We start from the raw sequence: 16,352 nt of genomic DNA, 5'->3' as shown, positions 1-16,352 counted from the left end.
ACAAACATGCTGATGATGATGATCATGTGACGTGATCGAAAGCTCCAGAACAGCTACTAACTGGCCGGTGAGGTCATGTGGTTGTCGGTGTTTTTTTTTATTGTGCAGGCTGACCGGATGTGCCGCGTGACGTCACTGCCGGCAGCTTGACAGTGATGAAGCGCAGGACCAGCGAGCTGAGAGCTGCTCAGAGGATCCACAGTTCCTGTTAAAATGAGCTCCATAGGGACCGGGGTGAGTGTTTCTGTGTTTCTGGGAGCTGAAGCTTCATGTCGGCTCCTCTCAGACCGTCTCTGTGTCGGCTTTTAGTTCCTTTTACTGAAGATTAATTCATATTTCTGCCCAAAGTCTTAGATTCATAACAACCTGCAGCCTGCTGAGTCACAGCGCGGCCTGAAGCTAACTGATGCTAGCTGAAGCTAACGTTAGCCGAAGCTAAACTGAAATTGAAAGTTCCCAGATCCGTAAATTTTGGTTCAGTTTAGATTAATTTGAGTGTTTTCTGTGAAGATTTTACAACGAAAAGAAGTAAATTGAAATCCCGCTGCAGCGTTGTTCGCACAGTTTGTCGTTTTAGTGATAAAAATTAGTTTCATTTACGTGAGCAGAGTCAGTGCTAACAGTTAGCTTTAGTGCTAACAGTTAGCTCCGACAGATGCCAAACTCCCTTCACAATACATCATATTTAAGACTCCTTGTGTTTTAACCGACGTTTAATCCCTTAAGAAGATAATTGAAGACTTTTAATCAAATACTTTAAGTGTTTTCGTTCAATCGGGCTTCTTTTGATTCATAAAAAACTCTGAACTGAGATAAAATCCCACATTTAGAGGCGGAACATCCTGCTCATGCTGCTCTCAGAGGAAACGTTAATGTGGAGTTTAACCAGCCAGGAATGCTTCATTAGTCCATTACATTCAGAAACAAATCTTAATTAACAAGTTCCCCTGAATTTACACTTTAATTAGAATTATTAGGGAAATTCAGTAATGATCAGTTGTGTTATGTTTGGGCTCTGAAATAGTTTCATATTCACATTAATGATGTTTTTAATAGGTTGATCTCACATTAATGGATAAAGGAGTAGATTATAATATAAAACTTGATTATTGATTTTTTTTAACAGGTATAAATTACACAAAACTTACTAAATAGAAAGCCAAACTTGTTTTATGATCAACACTTTATTAGTCAATTAAACATCCCTTCCAATGCATGTAAATACATGTAAACACTGTGTAAATGTAAACCTGCAGTACTCTTACATTAATGTGCTATGAGAGTCAATTACAGACAACAACAAACTAACTAACAAAATTTGGGAGGAAGAGAACAAAAGTTTCATGTTTTTGTCAATTTTAAGGAATATTTACCCTTTAAAAAGTTCTGTTCTGTCTAAACATCAACATGTTCTGTGTTTAATCTGTAAATCTGTGTGTGTGTGTGTGTTGCAGTATGACCTGTCGGCCTCCACCTTCTCTCCAGATGGCCGAGTGTTTCAGGTGGAATACGCCATGAAGGCCGTAGAGAACAGCAGGTCAGAGTCTCCACATTCATTCAAACCAGCAGAGAAACCAGTAACTCCAGTATACTGACCAGTATAAACTAAACCTGATCAGTCTGATTTACAGACTGAACTGCTTCTCATGTCAAACTGTAAATATTGTTGAAATGAGGAATCGTTGTTTCAGGAGCTTTGAAACGATATTTCATCGTATTTCTAACTTTAGAAAGTCAAAGTTATAGTTTTTCTTTCTGTTATTGGTCAGAATTATTATTATTTACACTTCACAGCCTTCTGTTAAACATACGTGTGTGTGTGTGTGTGTGTGTGTGTCTGTGTGTGTGTGTGTCTGTGTGTGTGTGCGTCTGTGTGTGTGTGCGTCTGTGTGTGTGTGCGTCTGTGTGTGTGTGTGTGTGCGTGTGTGTGTGTGCGTGTGTGTGTGTGTGTGTGTGTGTGTGTGTGTGTGTGTGTGTGTTCAGCACGGCCATCGGGATCCGCTGTAAAGACGGCGTCGTGTTCGGGGTGGAGAAGCTCGTTCTGTCCAAACTGTACGAGGAAGGTTCCAACAAACGCATCTTCAACATCGACAGACACGTCGGCATGGTAACCACGCACACACGCACGCACACACACACACACACACACACACACACACACACACACACATTCTCTCTCTGTCAGAATCAGCTGAGAGCAGTTTTGTGTAACTTCAGTACGAAGTTGATCTGTAGAACAACCAGCTGGTGAAGAACGGCGTTCATCACAACGTTGAACTCTGGATCCGTTTTAAACAAACTAACGTGACCGAACTCTCGATGATGAAGGTCATGTGACTCACTGACGGGTTTTAATAGTTTGTGGACAACATGGAGGAATCAGATACTTCAGACTCCAGAATGAACAGCGGTGGGCAGTAGTCAGGATGTCCTTACAGGTTGTCACCATGGTAACCATGTTGGAGCTGATGCCAGAGGGTTAGGACATGAGATCAGCTGTTGTTGTGTTTCTTCTCTCTCTCTCTCTCAGGCTGTAGCCGGCCTGCTGGCTGATGCTCGCTCGCTCGCTGAAGTCGCCAGAGAAGAAGCGTCCAACTTCAGATCAAACTACGGTCACGACATTCCACTGAAGGTACCGACACACCTGTCTACACGTCTACTAACCCTCCGTCACTGTCTGTAACCCCCCCGCCCCCCGCCCCCACCGGACGAACCTCTGATCTGATCTGATCTGATCTGAGAGAAATGAACGATATAAAATCCAACAGCAGCTTCCTGTTGTTTCTCTTGTTGTCTCGTTAACTAACGATCATTTTCATGATTGATTAACTTGCTGCTTATTTTCTTATTTCGTTTAATCTGTAAACTAAAACACGTGATGACGTCATTAAATGTTTTGTTTTGACTGCAGCGATGAATCTATCGACAGAAAATCATCGAAACATCGTTTTGAGTCTTTTTTTTAAAGTTAATGTGAATATTTCCTGTTTCTGTCGTCTCTGACAGTAAACTGAAGATCTTTCTTTAGGAAACACTGATCAGCGTTTTTCTGACATTTTATAAACCAAACAACTAATCGATTAAAGGAGAAAATAATCATTAGTTTCTGTCATAAAACAGATATTTCATATATCATATTAAAGTTAAAGTCATGTGAGACCAAGAAAAGCTGCAAATTCCCTCATTGAAGAATCTGAAAGCATCAAATATTTGACATTTATCTGCTTGAAAAGTCACTTCAACACTTTATTGATGACAATAGTTGAGTTTGAGTAACTCTGTTCATGTGATGCTAAGCTAAGCTAACAGTGTTGTTTGCTTCCTGTTTCCTGCAGCACCTGTCAGACAGAGTGGCCATGTACGTTCACGCCTACACGCTGTACAGCGCCGTGCGGCCGTTTGGCTGCAGGTGAGTCTGAAACCTTCTCATTGTTTATAACAACAACAACAACAACATGAGCTGCTCTGTCGTGGTGCGTTCAGGTACAACGTGTGTTAAAGCATCAGTATGTTGTTGGTAAATGTTTACAGAGAAACACAAACATGATTTAATCTCATCAAACAAAAGAAAATAAAATCTTTAAATGTCGTCTGAACAAGAACTTTATAAGATGCAGTCTGAGAACAAATCAATGACTTACTGGTGTTACTGGTGTTACTGGTGTTCAGACCCGTTACGACTTGTCCACCACCATTGTTTTGCTTTTTTTCATAGAAATAAAACTAATTTAGTTCATTTTCACATATCAGCGTCATCAAATAATTAAACTCTGATTTATAAAATATGATCTTATCAACACTGTCAGCTGACAGAAACTACAGTAAACTGCAGTGAACTGCAGTAAACTGCAGTAAACTACAGTAAACTACAGAGTCTGCTGAGAGTCAGAATCAGCAGCAGAGTGGGACGTCTGTCCTCTCGTGTCTCTGCGTCTCCTCGCTGGTTCTTGGCGTCCGTCGTCCTGCAGCTCAGACGAGCTGAACATGGAGGACGAGCCGCCGCCGCCTGAAGCTCCTGAAGATCAAACATTAAGATCAAAGTCATTGATGAATATCTCATCTTGTTAAAGGTCCAGTGTAACCAGTAACACCAGTGTTGTCAGGAGAACGTTCCCACTAGAGGAGTTACGATTCTCCACTAATCTCATTAATCTCATTAATCTCATTAATCTCATCCTCACTTTTCTATATTTCTGCTTTTCATCAATGAAAACAAGCAGAAAACAGATGAATCTGAACTCTTTATATTTAGAAAGTTCTTTAAAATCAGACGACAACAGTCTGTAATATAAAAAGCTTCATCTGTTTAATACATGTGTGTGTGTGTGTGTGTATATATATATGTGTGTGTGTGTGTGTGTGTGTATATATATATGTGTGTGTGTGTGTGTGTATATGTGTGTGTGTGTGTGTGTGTGTATATATATATGTGTGTGTGTGTGTGTGTATATATATATGTGTGTGTATATGTGTGTGTGTGTGTGTGTGTGTGTGTATATATATATGTGTGTGTATATGTGTGTGTGTGTGTGTGTGTGTATATATATATGTGTGTGTGTGTGTGTATACATGTGTCAGCTGTTTCTTCGTGTGTGTCGGTCAGCTGATCTCGTCACAGCTGAGTTCAGTCTTTGTCGTTCTGTCAGCATCACGTTATTAACCAACATTCAGACAAATCGATCTTTGTGACATTTGTGAACCGTCGTCATGGCGACGCATCGTAGAACCCCTTGACGTCGTCTTCAGCTGTTTGTCTGTGGAGGTTAAAGTTTCTCCTCTGGTGTGTTTGCAGTTTCATCCTGGGCTCCTACGACAAAGACGACGGTCCTCAGCTCTACATGGTCGACCCGTCCGGCATCTCATACGTGAGTCACTGAGACTCACTGCTGCTGCACAAACATTCACTAAACACACTCGTCTTCACTCTGGTCCAGTAAACAAAACACATCTGTCGCTGCGCTGTCATTGGTCGATGTGACGTTTCCTGTGCAGAGGATTGTGGGTCAGAACAGCCAGGTGGATGCAATAAAACATCCTGGTACTTTAACTCACTGTGTGTGAGCTCGTAGTGAATATTATAGTAGTGCAAAGATCCTCTGTGAGGGAAGAAGCTTCACTCTGTAACACAGCTGCACATCGTTTACTGTTGACAGAAACTCCAGATCAGTCAGAACAAACGTAAACACACAGAGGAGTTTGAGCTTGACTGGACCAGTAGGAAGCAACCAGTAACCAACCAGTGTGTAACTGTGTGTGTGTGTGTGTGTGTGTGTGTGTGTGTGTGTGTGTGTGTGTGTGTGTGTGTGTGTGTGTGTGTGTGTGTGTGTGTGTGTGTTCAGGGTTACTGGGGCTGCGCCATCGGAAAAGCAAAACAAGCCGCCAAGACAGAGATCGAAAAGCTGCAGGTGAGTTTAAAAAAACCTTCACGTCCAGATTTCACCTGAATGAGACGAGAAGTGATGATGACTGTGGTGTGTGTTTGTCTGTCAGATGAAGGAGATGACGTGCAGAGAGCTGGTCAAAGAGGTCGCCAAAATGTGAGTCTACACAGCTGCAGCTAGCAGTTACTGTCATTATCAATCCATCTGTTCATTCATTTCTCAATTAATCAATTAGTTGTTTGGTCCATAAAGACGACGTCATCAGATATTCACATTTAACAAGCTGCAATCAGAGAAATTAGACTTTTATTTTCTTAATTGGCTCCAATGATGTTTAATTGACTAGTTGACAACTGATCGATTAATAGTTTAGGAGAGGATCCTGATCTGATGGAGGATGTTGTACAGATCCAGGATCAGGATCTGAGATCAGAAAAACCTCCACAGATCTTTATTATTCTGCAGATATTAATATATGAATATATGTGATGTTGTGGACTGTTGCTGTCAGTGAAGCTGATGTTCAGAGCGATGAGCTGAACTCTCGTCTGTTTTCTCTGTTTTTCTAGAATCTACATCGTTCACGACGAGGTGAAGGACAAAGCGTTTGAGTTGGAGCTCAGCTGGGTCGGAGAACGTAAGAACCTGATCAATCACAGCTTTTCTTCTTCTTCTTCTTCTCTTACTGCTTTGTCTGTCTGTCGCTGCTCAGTTAAAGGACGAGTTCACAGTTTTATCAAGTGAGTCTTAATGTCGTTCCTCCTGTTCATACTGACCGCTAGAAGATCCTTCATAACGACCTTACAATGGAAGTGATGGAGGATCCACAGTCTGAAGCTGATATGAAGCTTTTTAGTGCCAAAGTCTTTTTGTTACTAAACTTCCACCTGCAGCTCAACAGGGAAACACAAAGACTGTAAATGTGTCAGAGATCCACTGATATGACTCAGACTGCTGAAGCTGAAGAGAAGCTTCACACAGACTTTTAGATGCATTGAAGCACATTTGAAGGATCTTTTAATATCCAGTATGAACAGGAGGAATGATTACAGACACCTGACTGCTGGTTCAACATACTGGGAACACTGGGAACTGATCCTTTAAACCTCCGTCTCTGCTGAACGTATGTTTACAGAATTATAATCAGACAGAAAATGTGATAAAAACAAACCAGGATCAACGATAGAAACAGTCAATAAAATGAAATAAAAGATATAAATGACGATAAAGTCGATCAGCTGAGGGATGATGAGAGTCAGGAAGGTTTCGCTCATTGGACTGAACTCCCGTGATGTCACTTCCTCTTGGCTGTCTGACCAATCACTGAGCAGAATGACACCTGCCTTCATCACAAAGATGTTTTTTTTTTCTTCTTCTTCTGAACTGAGAGAAATCTGACAAACACGTCTCTGATGCTGCGGTTGCCACGGTGATAACTCTGCCTCTCCTCTCTCTCTCTCTCTCTCTCTCAGTCACAAACGGACGACACGAGCTGGTACCCAAAGACGTCAGAGAGGAAGCTGAGAAATACGCCAAGGTGAGCAGAACACACACGCGCACGCACGCGCACGAGCGCGCCTGCAGTCAGCTGACTCCCGGGTGTTTTGTGTCTTTCAGGACTCTCTGGAGGAGGAAGACGACTCTGATGAAGACAACATGTAAACTCGGCTCAGAAACACTCTGTCTCATCTCTTTTTTTATGTTTTATAGTTCACAAACTTTCACGTCGATTTGTTTTTGCTTTTTGGTTTGATGAATTTCAGCTTTGACAATAAAAAAAAGTTGAAGAAAAAGTTGTTTCCATGGCAACGGTGTGTTTTTTTTTTTTTTTTTTTTTTCAGAGTTTATTAATAACCAGCATTTTCCAATCAATCCGGTCTTTGTTTTTATTGATTTTCCTTCAGAGCTGCAACAATCAGTCGATTTAAATGATCAACAGAATTAAACAGCAACTATTTTAATGATCAATCAATCTTCTTACTCAATGTTTTGGTGGTTGCAGCTTCTTGTCTTGTCTCATCTTGTCTCCTCTGAGACGTTAGAACAGGTTTGTTTTCCTTCGTTGTTACAGCTTCTCTTGCTTCTACATCACAGGCTTCCAGCCTTTTATTAATCTAATTCTTCTCATTATCGAGTTTCTCTATTAATCGTTCTGTCCATAAAATGTCACAGAAACCCTTCAGTTTGTTGTTCGACACATAAAAGCTTCAAATCACATCTGATGTTCTGATTCCTTCAGAAATGACAAATGATTATTTGAATATCAGAATAGTTGCTGATTAATTTTCCATCGATAAACTTATTAGCTGTTAGTTCAGCGAGGCCGGTAAAACCAACAACATGTTCAATTTAACCAAGAAAACAAACGATCACGTTCAAGAACATCAAATCTTTCAACATCTTTTGCTTGAAAAATGAAAATAGTTTATAGATGAAGTTAATTGATTAAAAGCTGCAGCTTCAGTTCATGAATCCAAACATCAAACAACATGAATCTGAGAATGAAGTTTAGTTGTAGTTGGTGAAGATGATGATGATGATGATGATGATGAAGATGAAAGAAGCAACAACATTTATTCATAAAAACACATCAGAATCAGCTTTATGGCCAAGTATGTTTATCCATACAACAACGACAACAATAATAATAATAATAATAATAATAATAATAATGATAATAATAATGATAATAATAATAAAATTATGCACAACAAGAGGGTGAAAAAATAGAAACATATAGAAACAAGTGGACAATATATAATATCCATAAACAGGTAAACAAGGATATAAATAGTACAAAGGTGTGAAAGAAATATGATTATGATTATTATTTTATAATAAATAACAGTTTACTGAAGAGAAGAGCAGATCATCGTTTTATTCTTTTACTTTTTTATTGGCAGCTACAAGTTTCACAAAGATCATTAAAATACTTTTCACAGTTTTATATCAACAAAATAAAGTGCTTAATGGAAAGAAAACAAACAAATAAACAAGCTGAAATTAGATTCATCATGAAGACAGTCAGCTGTTATCAGAGAGAATCTTTACTTTGACAGTACAAATGTTCACTTTGACCAACTGTAATATTATAAATAAATGAAAGAATCATAATGGAAATATGAAAAACTCAGGCATAAAACAGAAGTAGCGCATCATCTATTGTTTGCAGCACATTAACATGTTATTATTATTATTATGATATTATGATGTTTGGCAGCAGGTCCCAGTGACATGAACCTGGAGACTGAATGTACAACAGCAGAAACAGCTGCTGCTGTGAATGCTGACAGTCAGCAGCTGTCAGAGCAGATTATCTCCGTACAAATAACCTCGGAGAGAAAAATGACATATATGGCTCCGCCGTCACTCTCTTCCTGTTACGTAAGAGCGCCGATGTTCCCGCCCACTCCGACTCTTTACAAACGGCGCCACAAAACACCGACAGTTTTCACCGCAACCGACGTTTGTTTCTGTGATTGTCCTTCACATGTCTCCCGCAGCGGCTTCCCGCCGCCTCAGTCCGTCCGTTCAGCTCGTTTACTGAACGTTTGAGCGGTGAAAACACAGTCAGCGGTTTGTTGTGGACGCTGCTTCCCCACAATCCCTGAGACGTGACGTTGTCGCTAAAGGAAACCACGTCGCCGAACTGGCTTTTAAAAAGTGTCCATTTAATGTTTGCAGCGGTCACCTGCGAGCTGTCGACGCGAAGAAACAGAAATTAGGACTTTTAACAAAGTCACAACATCATCTCTTGATTTCGGTGTACATGTCATATAATAAGCAGCTCGCATATTGCTAGAAATTAAACTTAAATGCACTCTTTGACCTCCTTTACTGCTTATTTTGGTTCAACTGTATTCACATTGAAACAGACCGCGCGGACAGTGATCAAGTTTAAATTTTGTGTAAATGAAGTGAGATTGTGCGTGAATTACGTGTCGACTTGATGAGAGGTCGCTGTGGTTTTGGCTGTAAATATTAACTTCACCGCTGCTAATGTGACTCCTTCGATAGACACGTTAATGTTAAATTAGCAGATTCTTTAATGGAGTCTGGTGCGCGGCTCTCCGCGTAGCAGCGCAGCACGTACCGGGGCAGGGCTTCCGTCATTGTCGGTAAGGAAAAGGAAGCCCGCTCAGCCAATAGCGACGCGCCACTGCTGGGAACAAAACGCGCGAGGCCAATTGCGATGACCAGTGGCGGGTTTTTCCTCTTGAAGTCGCTCCCGATTGGATGATTACCCAGTCGATGCCGTCATTTCCCTCGTGGCGCCGCGTTCGTATCGACCTATAACGAAGCCAAAAGAGGTATGACCTATTAAAATCAAGGAATCGCTCGACCAATCACATTTGTCCCTTGCGAACAGCGCTGTCACTGCAGCCAATCGAATGACGGGAAACAGAGCTCGCGGCTCAACAGCTTGTTGTTCGTGAATCGCTTTGCAGCGCGAGCAGGAGGCGAAGCGGCCGCGGCGGAGATGTAAGTATAAAACCTCTACATTCTGGCCGGAACACGACAGGAACCTTCACCGGTTAGAACCGCCGGTAGCTCGGAATCGGAGAGCCGGGCTGAGGCCGGGGCAGAGGCCGGTGGATGCCCGGTGAGTGGCGGCTGTAGCGGGCTGAATGGCAGCGGCGGACCGCTTGTTTTTGCAGTGAAGAAATGTGAAGCTTCTGCGCCTTTGTGGAACAAACATATTAAATAAATAAATCCTCAACACTGTTTGTTCCGTCGAGTGTCTCAGTCTCGGTTTGTTTGATAGAAACTTAGTTTAGTTAACAGCTGCTGGTGCCGAGCGGGTCGAGCTAACCTGCTGTTTAAATCTCCAGATGATCCACAAACTAGCTGGTTGAGTCGCTAGTTAGCCAACTAGCTAAATTTAGCTCCGGACCGGAGAGTGAAGCCCCGGCTCGGCGCTCCGCTCCCCCCGCGGAAAACAGCCTCTGTGTGGACTTTGTTCCGGTTGGGGCTCGGTGGTATGGCGGTGACCCGGGCAGCTGGCCGCTAACAGAAGGTTTTATGGGGGGGGGGAGGTGGTAAAGTTAGCCGAGCTAGCCGAGCTGACATGGCGAGCTGTGATGGCGACGTGACTCAGAGGAGCTGCGAGCGGAGCGGGAAGCTGCTCCGGCTCCGTGTCCCTGCACCGACCCGCCGACAGGTCACCTTCACCCCGCGGACTCCGGCGGCTCCGTGTCGGGTGGAAGTAAATGTTGTTAGCTAAGTTACGGTGAGCTGTTTGTGCCACATATTAGATCCGATCCGGGCAGGGAGGAGGAGGGAGGGGGCTGCACCGAGCCAGGAGCTCAGCTAACACTACTGAGAGGCTCGGTGGTTAGCTTAGCATTATTTTACAACCTCGGGACAGTTTGACACTCTGCCCGTGTTTGTCCTCTGCTCTGCCGCTAACTTCACTCACAAGTCTCGTCCTGTTTGTGTCTTTCAGTGATCCAGAATCTCTCGAGCTGGACTCCCTCAAATAACCAGAAAGATGAAGGTGAGTGTTTGACCTGCGACACAAACTGGAGATAACGCTCTGTCTGAGCTCCATGTCCAGCTGAAACCAGCTTCTGATGAGTTAAACTGGGCTCTGATGGTCTTATACTGGTGTCTTACTGGTTACAGGACTCATCTCTGTCCAGTTTATCTCACTTATTTACATTGGAGACCTTTGCTTTGATGATCACATTGGTGTTATTGAGCCACTGTTTTCATCAAAGTAAAAGGAACCACAACACATCCACAACCCTGTTAGAGCTGAAACAATAAGTCTATTGATCGATCAGAAAACATTTGCTGTTTCCAACTTCTTAAATATGAGAATTTCATACTTTTCTTTGTCAAATATTACAGTAAACAGTATTTTTGGTGAATTATCTAATGAGCGTTTGTCACTGACTGATAGGGTTAATCAAGAGAAAAACTGGCAGATCGATCAATACATCAGTTATCTATAATCCTCCTGCTGCTATTAGAAACATTCACTGAGCTGTATGAGAGAGAGTTTAGATCATTTCTGAAGGTGAGTGTTTGACCTGCGACACTAACCGGAGATATTTCTGTCTGAGCTCCATGTCCAGCTGAAACCAGCGTCTGATGAGTTAAACTGGGCTCTGATGGTCTTATACTGGTGTCTTACTGGTTACAGGACTCATCTCATGTCCAGTTTATCTCACTTATTTACATTGGAGACTTTTGCATTGATGATCACATCGATGTTATTGAGCCACTGTTTTCATCAGAGTAAAGGGAAGAACAACATCTTCACAACCCTGAAACAATAAATCTATCGATCGATTAGTCAATTAGCAGAAAACAGCTTCTCAAATATAAGAATTTCATACTTTTCTTTATCAGATATGATAGTAAACAGTATCTGGATCCGTCTCTGGTTAATTCTATCGTCTGCGTTTGTCGCTGGATTCTGACTCAATTAATCAAGAGCAAAGAATCAGCAGATCGATCAATACAACAATAATCTTCAGTTGATCCTCAGAGATGTTTCTGTCCTGCTGCTGGTAGAAATATTCTCTCTGCTGCACTCAGGGACGGAAAAAACAAAGACGACAAACGTGAAACAGTGAAACTGTCGCTTCTCTGTTTAAGTTAAAAGTTTCTCTTGTTAAAGAAGCCGTCACGTCTCTGGAAGGTTTATTTCTGCTCTCTGGAGGAAAATATCAGTCAGTAATAAACTAGTTCAAGTCATAACGAGCTTCTATGCAGAATGAATGAGACTCATGTTATTAGATATAAAGACTCATCTCAGTCCTGGAGGAAGAAATCCAGACAGACTCGCACATGTCAGTCTAGTGAAACTATCGAGTTCCTGCTGCAGCGTCAGTACTGCCACCGACAGACACCTTAATGTGTCTGTTAGTTTGTTATTCAATCAGGAAATCATTTCCAGGTGGCTCCAAAGTGAAAGTCAGGAGAAATGAATTGAGTTTATTTGTTGTTATTTACTCATCTGACTGTTTACACAACACATGAATAAGAACAAATCAGACAGAATATGATTAAAAACCAACAGAGTGTGAACTCCAGTCAGCTGTGAGGAGCGTTCCTATTGGCTCTCCACTGATCATTAATGATTATAAGCTTTAAATACATCAGTAAAAGTTTCTCCAGTGATCTAAACGTCTCCTGGAGGAAGCTGACCTCTCGTACAAACATGTGATCACGTTTCTCTCGTTGGACGTGAGCAGCGGGGAAAGTGTCAGTGAGACGTCCTCCTCGTAGTCGTGGAGGAATCATTCTGGTTTTAAACCAGTTCAAGTCCATCTCGAAGCTTTTTATGATGTCGTCATGACAGCGGAGATGTGGTGGGAGGGACTGACTCACCGCTGACTGTTGATTCTCACTCTGCTCGACTGAACTTCTGTGTTTGATGTGTCAACCTTCGTTTTATTTTGGCTCCAATTAATCATTTTCATCCCAAACGTGTCGAAGGTGAAGTTTCAAACAAAACACAAAACATCAGACTCATAACGATGTGAAACAGGGAAAATATTCAAGTTTCAAAAACGTCTTTCAGATTCATTTCTGATCGATCAATAGATCTGGTGGATCTGGTGGTTCCCAGCTGATTGTTCCCAGTTTAACCAGCTGATTTAATGTCTTACTGGATCATCTTTATTTGTTGTTGTTGTTTCATGGTAAAGACGTTTAGAGAAGTGATCTATAAATAAAGTGATTATGAAATGACAACAGCATCAAACTGAAAGTCTCCACAGCTGCAGCCGCTCATGTGCACTTCCTCTGCTGTGCTGCAGTGCATGCTGGGAATGTGTGTGTGTGTATATCCTGATGTTACTGATATGTGTGTGTATGTGTGTGTTCCAGGCAGCAGACGAGCCTGCCTACCTGACAGTAGGGACGGATGTCAGCGCCAAGTACAGAGGAGCCTTCTGCGAGGCCAAAATCAAGACTGTTAAACGCATGGTGAAGGTCAAGGTGAGACACACAGGAAGTCACATGACCAAAGAACTCCACGTTAATAACAACATCGGATCTCTTTGGATCCCACGCGTTCACACACACACACCGACTGAAAACAGAAAGTTCAAATCTGAGCCGTTTGTGTAACACGGCGACGACGTAATCTGCACGTTTCCTGTTCGTTAGAGGAGCGAATCCTCACCTGTCAATCATTCACCTGTCAATCATTCACCTGTCAATGATTCACCTGTCAATGATTCGATTGATCCTGCATCTTTTTATTTAGTAAGAACAGTCTGTTATATAAAAAGCTGCGTCTTTAATCACCAGTACGTGTGTGATGTCATCAGTACATCAACACACGTGTAACAGCTGCTCTCACGGACGCATCAGCTGGTTTCTCTCTAGTTCACCTCTGACTCGGTTTACGTGTTCGTTGGTCAGCTGATCCGCCGACGTTTTCCCAAAACCTCCTAATATCGATCATCTGGAAAATCTTTGCCATGATTTTTACAGTTTTAAACTTCTGGAATCCGTCCGGACACGTCGGAGAGCAAACGATGTGATGACAGAACAGACGCTGGTTAAAACAGACGTGATCAGCTGACGTCATCTCGTTAAGAAAGGAAGCGTCAGAGCAGGTTGAGTTTTTATCACGTTTAACATCAGAACAGAATATAAATAACAGAGAAGCACTAAAAGCAGAACATGTTGTCTCTCTACAAGCCTCTGACATGAAGAGCAGAGTTACTAACGTTAACAGAAATGATTCAACTTTATCAAACTTTTAATCAGACGATTGTTTCTCAATTAATCATTAAAACGCCAGAAAACAGTGAAAAGTTTCCGTCACTGAGACTCAGAGACGACCAGCAGCAGCTTCTCTGAGACGACGACGACGACAACTGTTTATAAATAAACATTATTAATAAATATTATTATGTTATTAGAGTTTGAACTGTGGGAGGAAACACGTGATTGGCTGTCGGGACGAGTGATGATGCTGAGAAAAGGTTTCGCTCAATGAGCTGATGATGTCATGACCATGGCTGTCTGACCAATCCCCCGCCAGTTTAACTCTGTACTGACTGGAACCTGCCCAGTTTAACTCTGTTCTGACTGGAACCTGCCCAGTTTAACTCTGTTCTGACTGGAAACTGCCCAGTTTAACTCTGTACTGACTGGAACCTGCCCAGTTTAACTCTGTACTGACTGGAACCTGCCCAGTTTAACTCTGTTCTGACTGGAACCTGCCCAGTTTAACTCTGTTCTGACTGGAAACTGCCCAGTTTAACTCTGTTCTGACTGGAACCTGCCCAGTTTAACTCTGTTCTGACTGGAAACTGCCCAGTTTAACTCTGTACTGACTGGAACCTGCCCAGTTTAACTCTGTACTGACTGGAACCTGCCCAGTTTAACTCGTTACTGACTGGAACCTGCCCAGTTTAACTCTGTACTGACTGGAACCTGCCCAGTTTAACTCTGTACTGACTGGAACCTGCCCAGTTTAACTGTGTGTGTGTGTGTGCTGCGTTTTGACACCATGGTGACAGATTCGTATCAACTCCTTCAGATAGATTTTGTGTCCTTGAGGACAGAAAGAACAGGACGTCCCTTCAGACCATCGTCTTCATCACTGTTTGTCTCTCAGCTCATCCTGTCAGTAAACCTTCGTCTTCGTCTCTGCAGGTGAATCTGAAAGGTGAAAGTACGTCCCAGGTGGTGCAAGACGACCAGGTCAAAGGACCTCTGAGGGTAAGATGATGATGATGAGGAGGAGGAGGAGGATGATGATGATGATGATGATGATGATGATGATGATGATGATGATGATGATGATGATGATGATGATGGTGGTGGTGGTGGTGTGTTGTGAGTGGGACTTGCTGTAATAATAAAGGTGTAATGTGTGGTTCAGGTGGGCTCCACTGTGGAGGTGAAGACCAACGAGGGTTTATCCAGCGAGGCCGTCATCAGTAAGCTGACGGACGCCAGCCTCTACACTGTGGGTGAGTCTCTGCTCCAAACACAACAGTCACATCTACACCAGGAACAGGCTGACCAATAGACACCATAGAAGAAGAACTGAAGTCACTCCGCTTTGTTGAGTCGGTCGCTGCTGCTGGCGGCCGTCACTTCCTGAGTCTGAACTTCAGCTGATGAGGAAGTTTGATATCTTTGCTTCACTTTAGTGAAATCAGCTGCAGGACAAACTGCTCAGTTTTACACATCAAGTCCTGAAATAAACCAGTTCTCACTAATTTAATGTTCACTGATCATCGTTGACATCACATCAGACGCCTGAAACACTGTGACATCACACTGTGACGTCACAGTGTGATGTCACAGTGTGATGGAGGTAATAAACAACCAGCAATGGCAGAAGTACTGAGATACTTTACTGCAGTAAAAGTACATAAGTATTATGAGCTTGATGTAGTTAAAGTATTGCAGTAAAAGTACATAAGTATTATGAGCTTGATGTAGTTAAAGTATTGCAGTAAAAGTACATAAGTATTATGAGCTTGATGTAGTTAAAGTATTGCAGTAAAAGTAGTGGTTTGGTCCCTCTGACTGATATATTATTATATATGACATCATTAGATTATTAATAGTGAAGCATCAGTGTTAGAGCAGCATGTTACTGTTGTAGCTGCTGGAGGTGGAGCTAGTTTACACTACTTTATATACAGTTAGCTAGTTTAGTCCAGTGGTTCCCAACCTAGGGGTCGGGCCCCTCCAAAGGGTCAGCAGATAAATCTGAGGGGTGGTGAGATGATTAATGGGAGAGGAAAGAAGAAAAAACAAAGTTCTGATACACAAATCTGTTTTCAGTTTTCCGACTTTTTCTCTAATCTTTGATTTTTGCTGAAATATTGGATCATTTGAACATTTATTGAAATGAAAGCATGTGAGAAGTTTAGAGGGAAAAATCACTATTTGGTGGAGCTGTTAACAACTCATAGACATGTGAAATGTGACCCCGACTACACACTGCTTTTTGTAAGACGTCAAAAGCCAAAAAGGTTGGAA

The 16,352-nt window shown here is 42.2% G+C and overlaps 2 protein-coding genes and 1 non-coding gene across 6 annotated transcripts in view; all 3 read left to right on the top strand.

Moving 5' to 3' along the window:
- Positions 1-117: 117 nt before the first annotated feature.
- Positions 118-7,143, top strand: psma3 (proteasome 20S subunit alpha 3). Its single transcript, XM_042389065.1, has 11 exons — positions 118-234; positions 1,455-1,537; positions 1,984-2,107; positions 2,531-2,632; positions 3,336-3,409; positions 4,793-4,865; positions 5,340-5,405; positions 5,491-5,537; positions 5,951-6,018; positions 6,854-6,918; positions 6,999-7,143. Exons 1-11 carry the CDS (start codon positions 214-216, stop codon positions 7,041-7,043), a joined length of 768 nt encoding a protein of 255 aa, XP_042244999.1. The 5' UTR covers positions 118-213; the 3' UTR covers positions 7,044-7,143.
- LOC121881628 lies at positions 6,622-6,701 on the top strand. The gene has a single exon (XR_006091853.1). It is a non-coding gene; the product is annotated as a small nucleolar RNA SNORD53/SNORD92 (small nucleolar RNA).
- Positions 7,144-9,774: 2,631 nt separating the features above from the next.
- Positions 9,775-16,352, top strand: part of arid4a (AT rich interactive domain 4A (RBP1-like)) — a 24,712-nt gene continuing 18,134 nt past the window's right edge. For 2 of the 4 annotated variants that reach the window (XM_042389049.1, XM_042389046.1), the window contains exons 1-5: positions 9,775-9,863; positions 10,828-10,878; positions 13,224-13,334; positions 15,009-15,074; positions 15,238-15,328. In XM_042389049.1, coding sequence (XP_042244983.1) covers positions 10,873-10,878; positions 13,224-13,334; positions 15,009-15,074; positions 15,238-15,328 — 274 coding nt within the window. In that variant the 5' untranslated portion in view covers positions 9,775-9,863; positions 10,828-10,872. The other 2 variants (XM_042389047.1, XM_042389048.1) reach the window with 2 other exon arrangements.

Source organism: Thunnus maccoyii, chromosome 16 (assembly GCF_910596095.1).
Source record: "Thunnus maccoyii chromosome 16, fThuMac1.1, whole genome shotgun sequence".
Classification (NCBI taxonomy): domain Eukaryota; kingdom Metazoa; phylum Chordata; class Actinopteri; order Scombriformes; family Scombridae; genus Thunnus; species Thunnus maccoyii.
The sequence above is the reverse complement of the archived record's forward strand: the minus strand, read 5'-3'. Positions and strand labels throughout refer to the sequence as shown.

Excerpts from the sequence above, each read along its gene's own strand:
- psma3 (XM_042389065.1), top strand. The coding sequence starts at position 214 with ATGAGCTCCATAGGGACCGGG. Across the intron at positions 5,406-5,490 it reads CAGAGATCGAAAAGCTGCAG|ATGAAGGAGATGACGTGCAG; the intron begins GTGAGTTTAAAA and ends TTTGTCTGTCAG. Across the intron at positions 6,919-6,998 it reads AAGCTGAGAAATACGCCAAG|GACTCTCTGGAGGAGGAAGA; the intron begins GTGAGCAGAACA and ends TGTGTCTTTCAG.